We start from the raw sequence: 17351 nt of genomic DNA on the forward strand, positions 1-17351 counted from the left end.
CAGGCGGGCCTCACGCTGGGTGCACACAGGGGTGACCCCAGGAGCCTGGGCCAGGGGCGGAGCAGGGACACGCGCTTCGGTCCTCCTGGGAGCCATGACCCGGACGCTCAGTGAGGGAGAGGGGCCTGAGTGCAGCCCTGGCTGCTGGGCCCCAGACTGTCCCCATCTGGCCAGAGCTCCCGCCCCCGCTGGTTTTCAGTCCTCACCGCGGTGAAACACACACAGATGCGCCATTTCAAGGTGTGCGACTTGGGTCAACGGGTGTGCGTCCACGGCCGCCACACAACCACCGCTGGTCACCGCTGGCCCCGGGGAGCCCCGCGCCCGCCAGCCCGGGGCGTCCACCTGCGTCCCCCCTCCGTTCCCGACGTCCCCTCAGCACGACCACACCACACCCGGCCTTCGGGGACCAGCTTTCATCACGACGTTTGCAAGGCCCGCCCGTTCTTTCCAGGTTCGAGTGACGTCCCCTCGTTCGCAGACGCCGTAATTGGTTCTTCCGCAGGAGGCGCGGGTCGTCCTACTGCAAGGAGCACCGCGGCAAATGTCCTGGCGAAGATTTTGGTGGAACCCCGGTTTCCAGGTCTTTGGGGTATGCACATGGGGGCGCTGCCGGGTCGGGCAGTGCACCCTGAGGGCCCAGGCTCCCCCGCTCCGGTTTCTCCGCACCCACCTCTCCCGTTTTCCCACCTCGGCTCTGGTTTGCGCTTCCCTGACCACAGATGACGGGGAGCCTTCCCTGCTCTCGTCGGGAGAAATGTCTCCTCAAATTCATTTCCAAATTACTTTGTCTTTTCGTTCCTGAGTTGTGGAAGTTCCTTATGTTCTAGATACTAGACTCTTCTCAGAAATACGTGCAAATATTTTCTCCCATTCTGTGGGTTAACTCTACGCTTTCTTTATAGTGTCCCTTGAAGCACAAAACTTTCTAATTTTGATAAAAATCCCAAGTGCTTTTTTTTTTTCTCTTTTGCTTGTGCTTTAGGTATCCTAAGAAACCAAAGCCATGGAAATTCACTCCTGTTTTCTTCGAAGAATTTCATAGTTTTAGCTCTTATAATTTGGTTTTTGACCCATTTTCAGTTAATTCAGTCTAAGAGTCAAACATTATTCTTTTAAAATTGGATGTTTGGTCGTCCCAGCGTCATTTGTGGAAGAGCCTGTTCTTTCCTGTTGGGTGTTGATACTACCATCGTGTGAGACTTGTTTTGCGGCCCCAGAAATGGTCCGTCCTGGGGAATGTTCCTGTGCTCCAAGCAGGAACGCGCTGGGCTGTCCCAGGGCATCTGCGGGTCCAGCCGGCTCCCGGGCCCAGGTCTTCCGCGTCCCGGGCTCTTCCGTCCAGGAAGAGCTGGGGCGTCCACGTCTCCAGCTCTTACCACACAAACGTCTACGTCGCCCTATAATTCTGTCCGTTTCTGCTGCATACACTTGGGGTTCTGTGTCAGTGCATACGTGACTGTCAGGGTCCCTTGTGGACTGGTTTCTGTCAACACGTCCCAACCTCCTTTGACTCCCGTCACAGGATCGGACTCAGTGCACGCCCTGGCCCTCTGGAGGTCAGGGTTCCTGGGGAAAATCTCTCTTTTCTTCTACGTTCAGCCTGTCACTGTCCCCGGGCCTGGGCTGAGTCTCCAACAGACAGCATACAGCTGGGTAGATTTTAAATATTTTCTGCCCACCCCCACCCCCCGCTTTTCACCTGGGAGAGCTCATCCACGTCCATGTGACGTGGTTGTGGACAGGCCTCCTGCTGCGCGAGCTTCTGAGCGCCCCCACCCTGCCGTCCCTGGAGTTAGGCTGTGTTACATCATCTGGTGTTTTACTTGGACTCCCTTTCTCTTGGCCTTTTCTGAAGTTTTAATACAAGCTGTTTTCTGAATGGTCCCCCTGTGGATGAGGTTGGTGTCTCATGCCCACAGTCGTCTAGTCTAAATGCAGGCCCACTTTTCCGCAACAATGCACAGACCCTGCTCCCCACACCCCTGGCCACCCCCGCCCCATGCTGCCACCGTTAGAGGTCACATCTGATGCCCTGTGAGCCAGAAATGCAGCTCTGTGGCTGCGGTCTCACACACTCATCTTTTAAACCACGTAAAGAAACAGAAGGTGAGTTCTACGTCAAACGTACGCCATTCCTCCTTTGAAATTTGTCCACTGGTGACCTACCGATGTCCATGTGTCCAGGGGCCACTCCAGCCCTGAGACAATGTCCAGGTAAAGTCCTGAGCTGACCCTTCTGGGGGCCATCAGAGTCCAACGCAAACCACCGCACTTCCAGAACGAGGCACTGCTGCCCCTCCCTCCCCGACGCCAGCAGCCATACCAGGAACGTCCTGGGGCCAGGGCCAGGGGTGATAGACAAGGGCGTCTAGACCACGTGCCCCCAGCAGCTGCTTGCGGGCACACTGCCCTGGCTGATGGAAGGCTGTGATCCAGTTCCTGAGAACTGAGAGGTAAGATACCCCCGGGCAGTCCCCATCTTTAAAAAGGAAAGACCCGGGAGACGGGGCCATGTCCACCGGCTCCCCGGCTCTGGAGAGGGACCCCTTGGGCAGCCTGCTGCTTGGGGGTCCCACTCAGGAAGCCGGGCTGGACCCCAAGGGGATGTGAGCCCCCAGCAGTGGGACAGGCTGCACAGTTCGCTGAGTGGGGTCTCTGTGCAGCGTGGGAGAGCCGGCGCACCTGCCCCCAGAGGCCCGCGGCCCATGCAGGGCAACAGCCACCACCCATGTTGTTAGGACTACAGGCCTTGGGCGTCTGCACCGGTTCCCAGCACGTGGCCCTGACTTCCACGCTCCTGCAGGGGCTGTGGCCGGTCCGGGTGGGGGAGACCCGGGGGCGCACGGACTCACCTGGATCAGGCCTGCTGCAGGGTTCCGCCTCTTCTCAAAGTGCTTCTGCCGATGTTGCTCTTGAACTTTCAGAGCAAAGCCAGACCCCAGAATGCCCTGGGAACCATCAGGGTCAGACCATGTGCCCGGGGCCACAGCACCCACTCCCAGCCCAGCCCACACACACTGGGGGGACGCACAGGCTCAGCCTCACCACCGCCTCCGTCCCTAACCACCTGGGACCAAGCTGGGGGAGAACACTTGAACTTAGGGTCAAGGAAACCTCTGGCTTTCATGTGCATGACGATGTGCCCCTGAAACCCACCTGGGCCCAGAGATCGTCCTCCTTCCTGACCGTGGGCCCTGAAGGGGGAGTAGGCCCAGGCTCCTAGTGGAGAGCGGGGTCCCCCGCCAGCCACCCTCTGTCCTGCCTAACGGTTAACAGAGAGCTCGTCCCCTCTGTGAGGTTGCCTAGAGACTTGACAGGGATCTGTGCACTGCAAAGCACTGCTCTTGGTCACAGGGGCCTACTGGCCAGTCCTGTAAGGCTGAGAGGCCAGAGTGACAGACAGAGGCCACAGCTCGAGGACAGAGCGCTCCCACCAGCCCCCGGCCAGGGCAGCCCTGAAAGGGCGAAGGGCACCAGATCTTTGCACCAGACCTGCCGCCCTGAGCTCCCGCAGTGCTGGGGACCCTGCCGGGAGCTGTGCCCCTGTCCCGTGGACCCCAGGTGGACAGGAGCCTGGGCCTGCACGTGGCCCCCACCAAAGGCAGGAAGGGGCAGCAGGACTTACCGCGGGAAGAGCGAAGAAGGAGACGCCAATGAGGGTGAAGGTGGCGGCCAGGAGCCTCCCGTTCCAGGTCTGGGGGTACTTGTCCCCGTAACCAATGGTCGTCAGGGTGATCTGTGGGAAGGATGGTCAGTCAGCCAGGCCCGGCCAGGACCACTGTGGAGGCCACAATCCTGACCTGGACACTCTTCCCAGCCCCCAGGAGTCTTACACAAAGGCCCGCCCTCAGGACACGCTGGACGGGCACACAGGCCGCCGCTCCCACGTCAACCACACGAGGCCCGGTGAGGCCGGGGCCCATGCTGCCGCCCTGCGTCCCTGCCCTAGCCGCACACTCTCCAGATCCTCCTCTTTCTCCCCATTCCAGGGCGGGCTGTGGGGCCCCTAGGAGCCTCTCTTCCCGCTGCACGCCTGCCAGAGCCAGAGGAGCCGCCCCGCAAGGAGGCCGAGCGGCTTCCCGTGGGGGTGGGGGGCGGCAGGTGGCGGCTCTGGGCTCACGGCGGGGGCAGCGGTCAGCAAGCCCAGGAAGAACCAGCAGCTGGACAGGGACGGTGCCAAGCAGGAGCCCCAGGGGGCAGAGGACAGGGACAGGACGGGACCTTCGTGCGATGGGGCCTTTGGGAAGGTGACTTAGAAGCGGAGGCCGAAAGTTCAGGAAGGGCCCCTCAGAAGTGTGGAGCACGTGAGCTGCCCCAGCAGGACAGGAGGCAGGGCCGGCTCCCTGGTGTGCGGCAGGGAGGACTGTGCCCAGGCACAAGGCCCTCGGGCACACAGGAGGCCCGCTGCCCACAGGGTGAGAGCCAGGCGGCCCCCACCTGTTCTGCCGACGGGGCATCCCTCAGCGCCCACCTGCAGCCCCTGGGGCTGACCCCCGGACTCCGGGGCATGGAGCCCGCCTAAAGCCCACCGTGGAGTCTAGAAAACAGCACTGGATGAATCATGGCCCCCCGGGCAGGGACTTCGGGGCCTGCGCACATACAGTGAGAAGAGGGACACCATCCCCATTCAGGCATGCGCAGAAAGTTCTGGAAAGGGACCGGTAGTGAGAAAGGGGCAGCCAGGAGTGGGCAAGGGCCGTAAGGGGACCCGCTCTCACCGTTAAAACCTCCCTGGTCGAAACGTCACTCAGCGCGGGATTACCAAGGTTTTCAGTATAAATGCATATTTTAAAGACAAAAGGCACTTCAAACCACCATTTCCCCCAAAATTCCACTGGGCGACCGCTGAGGTTGTGGAGAGGAGACACCAGAGGACGGGGCCCGGGGCCAGGAGACAGGACGGGCGTCTGGGTGAGAGAGCCCAGCAGAAAGGAGAGGCCTCTGGACCCCAGCCCCAGCGAGCCCCTCCTCCACTCCAGGGCAGGAGTGAGGGACAGACCAGCCCGGGGACGAGCCGGAGGGGGATGGCCGGCGGGGGATGGGCAGACAGGGGGACGGGCCAGCTGGGGGTCGGTCGGCAGGGGGACGGGCCAGGCCAGAGGGGGAGGGACAGACGGGGACAGGCTCCATGAAAAGGCATCCGTATGGGTGAACCCAAGACTTGCCGAAAGCCCTCCAGGGGACAGAAGACCTCAAAGACATCAAGATCCTCTCACAGAGACAAGAAATCTCATCCATAAAACAAAGTAATTTTGAAAATGAAGTTAACATGAAGCTGAGACAAAAAGCTGGGCACGTCTCCTAGGAGCTGGACAAACACACGAGGAGACAGAAGAACCAGACAGACACATCCCAAGGTCCTGAGGTCGGTGCAGGTATCGTCCGGCCCAGACAGAGGTGGGCAGACTGGCTCGGGAGTCCAGGTGGCAAAAGCAGGTGAACAGGAGGACCCCCCCCACGGCGGCCCCCAGTCCAGAAGCACATGGGAGATGGTCCCCAAAGTGCCCAGAGGGAAAGGCCTGCCCTCAGTGGCTCCCAGCAGCCGGGTGTGTGGCAGTGGGACACCCATCGACCTGAGGTCTCAGAGACACCGGCCTGCTCCTCCAGAGTGAGGGGAGACTCGAGGGGAGTGTCGGGGCGGGCGTGGGAGGGACGCAGGTGCGGCCCCCCCGCCCTGCAGGCCTGCAGAGCCGAAGGAAGGCAACTCAGAGAGGACGTCGTCTCCCTAGAACGGTGAGGCTAAGGTCCTCCGAGTGGGTCACTAAGGTACGAAGCTTCCATCGGGAAAGGGCAGTGTAAGCACGGTACTTGGGATCTGGAGGTAAACCCCCGAGAAAGGCCGCAGGAGTTGCTGCCTCTGCCCCCAGGCACACTCACGGCAACACCTGCACATATGCGTGCGTCGTGCGGGCACATGTGCAAACGCGGCTTCGGTAAAACCCTTCAGTAAGAGTTTCGGTTCTCAGAGATGGGAAGACGGGCCCAAGAGCGGGGCCTGGGGGCAGGATGCGCTGCGTCGCCAGCCACTGGCCCCGGGCCCGTGCTTCCCGCACGGCTGGATCAGAGGACACAGACTCCAGGGCTCCCGGCGATCAATAAAATAATTACAGATGAATTGCATTCTCACGGAAATGTGAGGAAAGGCTGCACATTCCTTTTCCCCGTTAGATCTGAATTATCTGCTAGAGGCCACACAACCAGCATCTGTGGAAGGGGGTCTGGAGTCCTGGGAGACAGCGGACCCATGCGACCCTCCACGCGCCCCCAGGCCAAGCACTCCGCTCCCTCGGGAAGAGCCCCGCGGAGGAGGGGCCCTCCTGCGCCCTGCCAGGGACCTCTGTGGACAGGGGCCGGGGTGGGGGCCAGGCTGAGTTCCATCCAGCTAATGGGGATGAAGCCCACAGGGCACGGCCTTGTCCCCACCAGGCACAGACACGGGGCCGTCCCCACCCAGGGTGGCCCAGGAAGAAGCAGATGACAGGAGAGGGCCCTCCAGGGACCTGGGAGTCGGGCGGCCGCGCCGATGGCTCCGGATCTCCCCTGGATGGGGCAGCCTGGAAGGTGGAGCCCGGGAGAGCCACGGGCCCCGGTGTCCATTTCTCGAAGTCTCCTGCCCCTACTGCCCCTCCTGTCCTCCAGCTCAGAGTTCTCATACACCGGGGGCCGAGGAAAAAGGAAGGTCAGTGACTGGCCAGAGCCGGGCACAGGCTCCCCAGAAGCCAGCACACCGATGGGGGCGAAGAGCACCATGATGTCTGGGGGGGACAGCAGTGGCCTCTCCCACCCGGACACCAGCCATGCACACGCCCTGCCGCCCAGTCGGGGCACCTGCTTTTGACTGGCCAGCAGGTGGCGCCAGGAAGCACCTCCTGCTGAGAGTCCTCCTGTCTCCTGGGGTGGGGGCAGGGGGCGCGGGGGGGGGGGGGGGGGGGGGGGGGGGGGGCACCTCCTGGGGAGGGCTGCAGCCAGCAGGCCTGGGGAGCACCCCCGGGGGAAGGGCGAGGACCCAGCAGCAGCACTCACCAGGCCCCACCGCAGGACGAGGACCCAGCAGCAGCACTCACCAGGCCCCACCACAGGGCGAGGACCCAGCAGCCAGCACTCACCAGGCCCCACCGCAGGGCGAGGACCCAGCAGCAGCACTCACCAGGCCCCACCGCAGGGCGAGGACCCAGCAGCAGCACTCACCAGGCCCCACCGCAGGGCGAGGACCCAGCAGCAGCACTCACCAGGCCCCACCGCAGGGCGAGGACCCAGCAGCAGCACTCACCAGGCCCCACCGCAGGACGAGGACCCAGCAGCAGCACTCACCAGGCCCCACCGCAGGGCGAGGACCCAGCAGCAGCACTCACCAGGCCCCACCGCAGGACGAGGACCCAGCAGCCAGCACTCACCAGGCCCCACCACAGGGCGAGGACCCAGCAGCCAGCACTCACCAGGCCCCACCACAGGGCGAGGACCCAGCAGCAGCACTCACCAGGCCCCACCACAGGACGAGGACCCAGCAGCCAGCACTCACCAGGCCCCACCACAGGGCGAGGACCCAGCAGCCAGCACTCACCAGGCCCCACCACAGGGCATCGGCGTAGGTGTCAAAGTGATCGTTCTCGCCCTTCTCCGCCAAGTAAACCAGGAAGGAGGCCAGGATGAGGCACAGAAAACCGATGTACCAAGCCGTCACCAGCTCCTGGAAGAAGGGTCCCCGTCACGGCTGCCCACCCCAGCAGGCAGCGTCCGGCCTGGCCCAACCCTAGCAGCACCGAGGGTCCCTCACCCTGGGCAGGCGTGCTATGGGTTCGGTGACCCACACAGCCCCCAGCATATACTGGGCCGTGTGGCCCTGGCCCTGGGCACGGGGCTGGGGAGCAGGGCGTCCAGTTTCACAGTCCCAGGGCTGGGTGGTCCCTGGACCTGGGCGCCTCCCACACATAGGCCAGCACGCCCCGTCCCCCAGGCTTGGGGCACTCCCCCAGTGGCCTGAGACATTCATTCAGGCTGCAGCCTTGGGATGACCTCCCTGGGCATGGAGGGGGCTCCTGGACCAGCCAGGGAGTCCTCAGCACCTCAGCATGTCCAGGGACCGACCCCGGCCCTGGCCTGCTCAGCAACCCTCTAGCTCCGAGCTCAGACAGGAGGAGCTGCCGGGCTCCTCCTGGGGGGTGGGGCTGCAGGCCCCTGACACAGCCACCTTGACCCCCTGCCTCTGGGGTCCCGAGCCTGGGCAGTACCGGCTCCATGCCCCCACTGACCACACAGCGCGCCACGGACCAGCTGCCACGGACAGAGCCTCCCGGGACAGCACAGCCCATGGGAGGATGCCCAGGAAGGGGATGGGCTGGGCCCTGCGTGCCCGGACCCCCGGGGCATCTGCGGCAGGGTGTGGGGGCGGAGCTCACCTTGCTGTGGGCGTAGACCACGGAGCCCAGCAGCTTCCAGGTCCCGCCGCGCCGGTCCATGCGGATCATGCGCAGGATCTGCAGGAAACGCAGGCTGCGGAGCGCCGACGTGGCGAACACGTTGCCCTGGGAGCCGGCGGCCAGCACAGCAATGGAGGCGATGAGCACCATGATGTCTGCGGGAGACGGCGCGGCTCGAGGCAGGGCTGGCCCCTGCACTGCCAGTTCCGGCTGCAGGCGAGGGGCCCCCAGGATGACGGACAGACGGACAGGAGCCACATGCAAAGGGCCAGCAAGGGGGCCGCATGACGGTTCACCCCGCCTGGCCCTGCCCTGGGCAGCAGCCGTCCCCACGGCTCTGCCTTCTCCCGCCACTCCACCGCGTTCACCACGGCGCGGGCACCAAGAGGCAGGTGGGAGAAACTTCTGGAAGCGGCCAGTCAGCAGTCTCGGCCTGCCTCCGGGGCCAGCACACACCCCCGTCTGTCTTGGGGCTGGCAGCCCGCCTGCACCCTCTCTGGCCTCACCTATGACACAGAAGGGCTTCCGGGCGAACTTGAGCCGCCCCCTCCAGCCGCGGTACCGGCAGCAGCAGCCCGCCGCCCAGATCCGCACAAAGTACTCCACACCGAACACCACGATGGTCACGATTTCCTGCAGGAGAGGCCAGGCTGAGCCGCGTCCAGGCCGGGGTCAGGGCTGGGACCCAGCCGGCCGGTGCTCGTGTGGGAGGTTCCCGTCCGGCGTGAGCTGGTGTTAGCGGGGGGGTTCCCGTCCGGCGTGTGAGTCGGTGTTAGTGGGGGTGGCGAGTCAGGGGGAGCATGGAAAGCAAAGCTGAGGAAGGGTCCCAGGTTACTGCAAGGGGGCGTGGCCTCCCTGAGGCCGGTGGCCCCCAGGCCAGAACGAAGGGTGGGGGGGGAGGGCAGGCTCCTCTGAGGTTCACTCTGGACCTTGATCAGCCTCCTTCCGTCACCAGCAGCAACAAAGACACTACTTGACGGTTGCCATGGTGCGCGCCCCTGCCTGTCAGCGGCTGTCAGCTCCTCAGCCCCTGTGCCCCGCCCGCGCCCCCATCGTGGGGACCCCCACCATCCCGGGGAGGGGGCACCTGGGCCCTCGGGCTCTAGCGAGCACTTGGGAACGGGGTGGGGTGGGCTCTCAGAGGCTGTGGGGGCAGCAGGGTGGACTGTCTGTTAGGGGAGAAGCAGGTAGGGGCACTATGACCCCGGGGGCGGTGGACGCTGCAAGGTCGCTCACTAATGCAGAGGGGAGGCTGGACGGGCCTTCGTCCACCAAGCTGGAGACCAGAGATCGGGGAACACTGCGGGGGGTGGGTCTCCAGGCTCAGACGGAGCAGGTCTGAGGGATCAGAGACAAGGGGCTGGGGACCGAGCGCCGACCACCCCTCCGCAGCTGGACGTCCCGCCGGGGGCTCACCAAGATGTAGAGCGCCCCCTCCGAGCTCTTCTCGTACTCCTTGATGGTGGAGAAGACCGACAGCACGAGGCAGGAGAAGACCAGCAGGAACCTGGGGCCGAGGCGAGGGCGGTCAGCGGTGGCACAGACGGGGCACGGGGGGCAGAGCCCCGCACCCACGCCCGCAACGCGCCCCAGGGACTGCGCACCACCACGCCTGCCACACTCCCGCGTCAACAGCCCTGGGTTGTGGGAAGGTCCCCAGGATGCTGAGAGGGACACTGGCTGCCCCGTGGGCGTCCCTCAGTCCGTCTGGGTCCTCTGCCTTGCATACGCTTGTCCCTTTCTAGGCTCACAAACAGAACACGCCCGTCTTCCAGTTAGCACGGTCCTTCACGAACACCCGCCCAGGGCCTTGGCTGCCAGAGCTGGGTCCTGGCTGTGCATGGCAGGGGCAGAGAGGGCCCGCTGTTCCCAGTAAGTGGTGCCGGGAAACACCGTGCAGCTAACGCAGACGCCAAGGCCCCGTCCAACAGAGCAGCCAGGGTGTCCAGCTGAAGGGGACAGTGTGAGCCTGGGGTCTGAGAGAGCAGAGTGCCTGAGGCCAGGGCCAGAGCACAAAGCACACGGTGTGGGGAGCTAGACGGGGTCCACACACCGCGCACCTCCCTGGACGCCCCAGGAATCAAGACCACCAGGCTCCCAGGAGGAGGCCCCCACGCAGTCCGACCCGAGCCCAGCTGCTTGGACGCTAACCCAGGCCCGCCCCCGCTGGGTCTGCCCGTGTCCTGCTGGCGCACTAACTGGGCTGCCCCAGCAGCTCTGAGCCTCAGCCCCATCCTGGGGCAACTCGGGCAGCCCTGCCCCATGCACCCCAAAGACCCTCCCTGGGAGCGTGGCTGGGGAGGGGGTCCCGGCGCACTCCCCGCAGATAAAGGAGGCAAGGCCAGCACCCACCAGCCAGATACGACACGAGCGAAAAAACAGTCGCATTTCAAAACCACAATTAATTTCCTTTCATTAGACAATTTATTCAATTAACTGAGCCCTAGAGAAAACGTCCAGATAGCTCATGTGCTGTAGGTAGGTATTTGTGACCCTCTGCCTGCTGGGGTCTTCTCCCAAGTCAGTCAGTGGGGGGAGGTGGCGCCCGCGCAGGGAGGACCTGCCCGGGACAGGGGACGTGGAGGTTCCCAGGTTCTGGGTCAGGACCCTGGAGGCCTGGCTGATGGCAGGGGCTGAACGTATCACCCACGGCAGGAAGGGCACCCGACTCAGCTTGGCTCGGTGCAGAGGTGCAGGGAGCCCAGGGAGACGTGCAATCTGGCAGGCCTCCCCGAGGAGGTGTCCACGAAGGTGAAGAGGAATGGGCGGGGCCGAGAGGGGAGAAGGGAAGAGCACGTGGGGTGGCCCAGAGATGGGGAAGACGGCGGGCTCTGGGACCCGGCAGGGGGCACGTCTGACCAGATGGGAAAACGGGGCAGGGGGCGCCTGGCATCGCCGTCACCCGGTCACCCGCGTGCGGGCGGGCGGCCTCCACGCACAGACCCGCGCTGTCAGAAAACGTTCCCCTGAAGTGGAGGAGAGAAAGCCCCAGGCCCAAGGCGACCAGGGCTTGTGTGCCCAGCTTCCTGTGGGCGGCTCTGACCGGCACCCTGGAACATTCCGGAACGGCCTGGCCGTGCTCCGTGGACAGGCTGCCTTCCCAGCAGGCCGTGATGGGGAGCTGCAGAGTCACCCTCAGGGAAGCGTGAACTCTGGGAAGGTCCCTCTCAGCCAGGGGAGCGGAGCCAACTCTGACAGCGGCCACCCTGCACCGGAGGTTCTAGAACGGACGGCCCCCGCAGGCGCCAGGGTGCGCGTTTGGGAAGAGGTGGGCCCGGCCCACCCATGAGGGGGCGGGGGAGGCAGGCAGCGTGTAAGGCCGCAGCAAAGACAAGCAGAGCCCCAGGGAGAGCGACCACCCGCTGGCCGAGCCATATCTCCAGGCCAAGGACAGGGTCCCCCGTTCTGGAGAGGAGGCCCCCCCAACGGCGATCACCTCCCCGACCCCCAGCGCACGTAAGCTGAACAACAGAGGATCCATTTATTTCCAGGCACCTTCCTGTCTGCAGGCACCTTGGGGACCAGGGACCCCGCCAGCCCCCTGCCGCCACCCACTCGCACCCACCCTCGCATGGGGGAACTGAGCTCAGGAAGCTGCTCGAGGGCCCGAGCACAGTGTCCTCGGCGATGCAGACACCCGAGTGGTCCAGCCCCGGGATCCTGGGGGAGGGGCTAGCGTGGACACAGGGGCCATCCTCCTGCAGGGCAGGGGGGTCCCCTCGCAGCCCTGGGCAGATCTGGAGCTGCCCGCCGACTCTCAGGGATCTGAAGGGGCCTGTTCTCGCCTCGCCTCCCGTGGCCTTTCCCTCAGTCTCTGCTCCTGATGGCTGAGGCAAGGGACCCTTCTGCCCACTCCGGGTCCTCGAGAGACATGTGGGGAGAGGAGCCCAGGGCCACCACCAGCACCCCCGTGGGTCCCCGCAGAGCACACCGTGGGCTCAGAGTGCCCGCTCCTCCAGGCCGCAGAGGACCCACACGGCTCAAGAGCAGAAGTTGAGACAGACATCTTTGCTCTGCGGCCCAGGATGGCTGGTCCGCTTCCTCCCGGTGAGGCCGGGGGTGGGGGGGCTCTGCGGCCCCGCGGCTGGAGCCCCTCCCATAGCCGCTCAGTGCAGCCCTTCTCAGCCCTCCAGCCTGGGACCCGTCCAGGCTGCCGTGGAAGACAGGAGGGAGGCGTCCCCGGTGCCAGGACCGGGTGGTTCTCCTCCCGCAGCCACAGCCTGAGATCGCATCTCACGGTGAAATCCCCCGGTTGCCAAGGAGACAAGTATCTCAGCAGTCGGTCTCCAGCCCCAGACTGGGGGTGGGGGGGCAGGATGGGAGGCACGGGGGGGGGGGGGGGGGGGGGAGGACCTCAGACAGAGCTCACCCGACCAAGGAAAGGGGCCACCTGGAGAGGGAGCAGCCGAGGACAACCCCTCGTCTGCCGCCTGGGTGCCGGCCAGCCCCGCCCAGGCCCGCAGCGAGCGGGCGGTGCTCACCCTGCGGCAGACGAGACCTCCGCGGCCGGCGTCAGAAGGGACTTGAGCCACAGCCTGAGCGGGGAGCAGAGAGGCCGGCAGGGGCCTCTCTGGGATTCTGGGATTCTGACGTACGGGGCGCTGGTGCGGGGCGGCCCGGGGCAGGCAGGTGCTGACGGAGGGACGGGGGCAGCGAGCGGAGGGGCTCAGGTCCACCAACGAGCCCCCCGCGGCGGTCAGCCTGTAGCCACGCCTGCCGGTCGGGGGGGGGGGGGCACCGAGCGGGCGTGCACACGTGTGCGCACGGGTGAGTTCTGCCTGCCCCCGCACGAGGGGGGCGGCCCCCAGCCCCGGGGAGACACTCCTCTGCTTCGCCTCCCCCGCCCACACCTCGCTCCATCTGAGAGCACAGAATGCATACTCTCCGGAAAAACAGGACAGAGCCCCTGCGATCTCGTTCCTGGGGTCAACAGGGAGGGGCCAGCACAGAGGCCAGGCGAAGCCTCCTGGGCCAGGCCCTCACCCTGGACGCCGTCGCTGCCCCGAAGACTGAGGCAGGAGACGGCCGAGGCTTCCGGTCTGGTTTCCGTCCGGAACAACACAGACGTTGAGGGTACCGGCAAGGACAGGAGAAGGCTTGAGCGCAGCACCGCCCCCCAGCCCCGGCTGGCTGCTCTCGGAAGGAGGGGAAGGCTCTGTGACATCAAGCCTCCCCGCTCAGGCTAACATGCACGGCGAGGCGACCACGTGCCGGCCATGACTGGAGGCAGGACGTGCTCTCGCCCATGCTATAGGCGGGAAACGGAGGCTCTGGAGCCGTTCGCGGCGGCCACCCAGGGTCTGAGCACACTCTCCCCCTCGCCACAGTACGTCTGTGCCTCCCTGGGGGCTGGTGGCCAGAAGCCCGGCAGGGCCCAGGCGGAGAGAACACCAGCCCGCACGAGGCCACAGCGGGACCTCCTGTCCAGACTTGCCACCCGGCCCCCGGGAGACTCTTGCCTGTCTTGTCCATTAGGACCTGGAATCTAATTTCGCCCCTAATAAACTGCTCTGCCTCCCGGACCCACTGCCACTTCCAATCTCCAGGAGTGACGGAGAGCCCAGACTGCTGACAGCCGCTCCAGGCATGAACCAGACGTGAACAATCACTCGGTTCCCGAGACCCTCTTCTGGAGTGGAGGCTCCCCCGTGGGTGCGGCCTCCCCTCAGAGCCCCCAGTCCAGTCAGTCCAGCCCCCCACCTGAGCCAAAGCCCATGGGGAGGTGACAGATGAGCTCTCGGGACGGTGCCTGGCACTCAACAAGTGATCGATACGAGGCCCGGCCTGACGAGCCACAGCCCAGAAAGCCCCAGCCCCATGGAAGGTCCAGCCTCTGGCTCGGCACTCGAGGCCCCGTGAACAGTCTTGGCCTGCCCCACCCCACTCCAGCCCTCCCACGCCCGGCCCCCAGGGCCATCCCACAGCCAGGCCTGTCACACCCATGCCCCTTCCTCTCATAACACCCAGGGCAAGAAGGTCTCTCAGGAGACCCCCTGATGCCCCCCCACTGGCCAGTGAACCCCCCAGGATGGCCAGTCCCTACAAGGCCTTGGCCATGGACTCTCTCAGGACTGAGGGCTAAGCCGGTCAGATCCCTACATCTCTCCCTAGCCATTCATCTATCAGAAGCCCCATGTTCACAGGGACACCCAACACCCCACCGAGACTATAGGAAGCACACTCTCCTGCCGATTTCTCAGCCTTCCCAAGCCAGCTTCCTGACCCCAGGGACTTTGCATGCACCGTTCTTATGGCCTGAATCTCTTTTCTGCTTGCTCATCCATCATGGGGCCGCCTCCTCCTCATCTGTGGTTTCTGACAGGCTGCCCAGCCCTGCTATGCTAGTATCCTCCAAGACCACCTCCCCTGCTCAGCTCAGCTGGCCCCTGACTACACAGCCAGAACCCACACACGGGGGTGGGGCAGGCTTCCTGGCCCATGGTGGCCAACCCAGCCTTCCTGAGGTCGGACCGGCTGGAGAGCGGCTCACAGCCCCACCCAGACAAGGTTCGCGGTGCAAACTGTGCAGTGTCCGAACACCGCTGGAAAAGACGGGAGCCAGGGCTCAAGCAGGGGCCCGTCGACAGCAGGCCTGTGTCCCAGAGTGACTCAGCGGGACACAGCAGGCTTCCAAAGGCAGAGCGTGGGGGTCCTGAGACCGGGAGGGGCGCGGCACTCTCTGAGGAGCCCAGCCGCATGTGAAGCACAACGGGGCCGACGCACCTCATGGAACAGGAGGCCCACAAGGAACAGCCGAGGACTGGGAAGAACAGTCCGTCCGCACGATCCCAGGGAAGCCCGGTACGGGAGCGGGGCGGGGGGGGTCCCTGGAGGCCACACGGCTGTGCTGTGAGCTCTGGGAACCGGACCTAGTTAGCAAGACCTCATCTGCGGGAGACATCAGCTTTTGGGGGAAAGGTGCTCAACAGTGGGGTTGGGGGACCACGTCCCAGGAAACGAGCCCAGGAACACTCAGGGGCTCAGGGTCGCCTACCCGGCTGCCCCCCCAGAGCTTGATGGGACAGCTAGGCTGCAGCCCCGTCAGTCTCCCCCAGACCCTCCCTGGAGACCGTCCCCCTGGCTGCTGGGCTGGCCCACCCCCCATGCTCCTGGGCTCATAGCTCTGCCATATGGTCCCCTAAATACGGGCTTAGGGAGCGCTTTCTTGGACGGCACTCCCACGCCTCCAGGGACAGAGGGCTCACCCACAGGCAGGACCTATTTTTATCACAGCCCCTCCTTGGCCAGTCCCGGTCTCTCTCCACCCGGGTGACCACAGGGCATGTGCTTGGGGTCCACTCTCCAGGTCAGAGCCCACAGCCGTGGTCTCCTCCCGGGCCTCAAGCCACCGAGGGCACAAGGTGAGAGGAGTCAGACACAGGCTTGTCCCTCTCGCCCCAGCCCGCTCACTCTTCTCCGAGGCAAAGCCCCACACTTCGCCGAACACAGGAACATGCCACAGTACATCGTGAACGCAGGAAAGGATGGTAGAAGCCTGCACCCTATCTTGTTTAAAAAACGCCGAGATGGGCACAGATGCTTGAAAATAAATCAGGGACACAAACAGTCCTTCCTGAGTTTGTCAGCATCTTCCCGACGTCCTACAATGGGTGCGTCTCATTTCTGTCAGCAGAGAAGATCACACACCACACCCAAGGGCTGCTTTCAGAAGCTCAGCCTGGGCCGCCCGCAAGGAAGACCCTGATGCCGGGCCCTGCCATGGGAACTGGCTTTCAGCTAATCAAACCACGCACGTCAGAGAGGACGGTCCTGGATGTGCCAGCGAGAACACGAACGGCGGAAAGCACCTCGGACCACCGGCAGCTGGAGACGGAAGCAGCAGCAGCAGCACCTCCACCGGCAGCTGGAGACGGACGCCCGCGGTCCAGGGAGGGGCCGCCCAGCGCCTTCCCCGGCGCCGGCCAGCTGCTCGCGTTCAGAACCATGGCCAGCGCCCGCTCCCACTTCCCCTGCCTGGGGCCTCCCACTCCCAAAGGCTCCCACTTCCGTGCTCTGCCTTTCTGCGCGCGAGAAATGGCCAGGTCAGGCCCGCCCCCCCCGGAGGAGGCTCACTGAAGTCTGCTTCTGTGGTGAACACACTTCGAAACCCCCAGGCCCGTAGCCCTTCCACTCCCGCACCTGCTTCTGCTGACCCGGCGTCTCTCTCTGCTTCCCGAAGCCCTTCACCACCTCCCCCAGCCTAGGGTTCCAGGAGAAACTGGTCTTTTCCTCCTGTGGACCCTTCAAATATTTTTTCCAAGCCTGAATGGAAAAGCAAACTCGGGCGTTCTAAGCTCTCGAGTTCCATGGAAGGAAAAAGAAAACCAGACGAGCCCTGGGTTGGGGGAGCTCGTGGGGGGGGGGGGGCAGCGGCGCTCTGCACACGCCAGGGAGCCGTCGAGGAGGACGCCTCATGGCCAGCTTCACCGCGAGCTGTCAGCCTGCCACCATCACGGGTGACTGACGGATATCTGGGGACACTGTGCCCAACGGTTCCCATTAGGACTTTCTGTACAGTGACAGAATTATTCCAAGGAATCCAAAGGATTAGAAACCTGATTTTATTCAAGCCGGGTGATGGGCAGAGCCTAATGACACAGCCCTCCCTAGAGCACGTCATACAGGCATGGTCAGACTCTGGGCTGGCCTGGAACACACCCTCCCCCACCCCCACTTCCCCCAAAGCAGCTGCCATGGCCCCAACCCTCATGGCCTCTGCACAGAGTGGCCAGAAAAGGCAGGGCTCTGTCCACCCCCCCCCCAGCACTTCCTCCCCTCGGCCAAGCCCAGAGGCTAAGCAGTGGGATGTGGGGAGGAGCCGGAGCCCTCCAAGGACAGGTCTCCCCCAAGAGCAGGAGTCCCCGGACCACATGTGGAGGCTGCTAGAGAAGCCACGGTCCCCGTAGCTTAGTACCAGCTTGGCCTGAATCC

At 64.5% G+C, this 17351-nt stretch overlaps 1 protein-coding gene across 14 annotated transcripts in view; it reads right to left on the reverse strand.

Moving 5' to 3' along the window:
• KCNQ2 (potassium voltage-gated channel subfamily Q member 2) overlaps window positions 1–17351 on the reverse strand; it is a 52242-nt gene that overhangs the window by 27113 nt on the left and 7778 nt on the right. For all 14 annotated transcript variants that reach the window (XM_082746443.1, XM_082746444.1, XM_082746441.1 and 11 more), the window contains exons 2-7: window positions 9837–9927; window positions 8927–9053; window positions 8400–8575; window positions 7565–7690; window positions 3629–3739; window positions 2856–2951 (exon numbers count right to left, since the gene is read on the reverse strand). In XM_082746443.1, coding sequence (XP_082602569.1) covers window positions 2856–2951; window positions 3629–3739; window positions 7565–7690; window positions 8400–8575; window positions 8927–9053; window positions 9837–9927 — 727 coding nt within the window. The remainder of the gene's footprint in view (window positions 1–2855; window positions 2952–3628; window positions 3740–7564; window positions 7691–8399; window positions 8576–8926; window positions 9054–9836; window positions 9928–17351) is intronic.

Source organism: Mustela nivalis, assembly GCF_964662115.1.
Source record: "Mustela nivalis genome assembly, chromosome: 8".
In the NCBI taxonomy this organism is placed as follows: Eukaryota; Metazoa; Chordata; class Mammalia; order Carnivora; family Mustelidae; genus Mustela; species Mustela nivalis.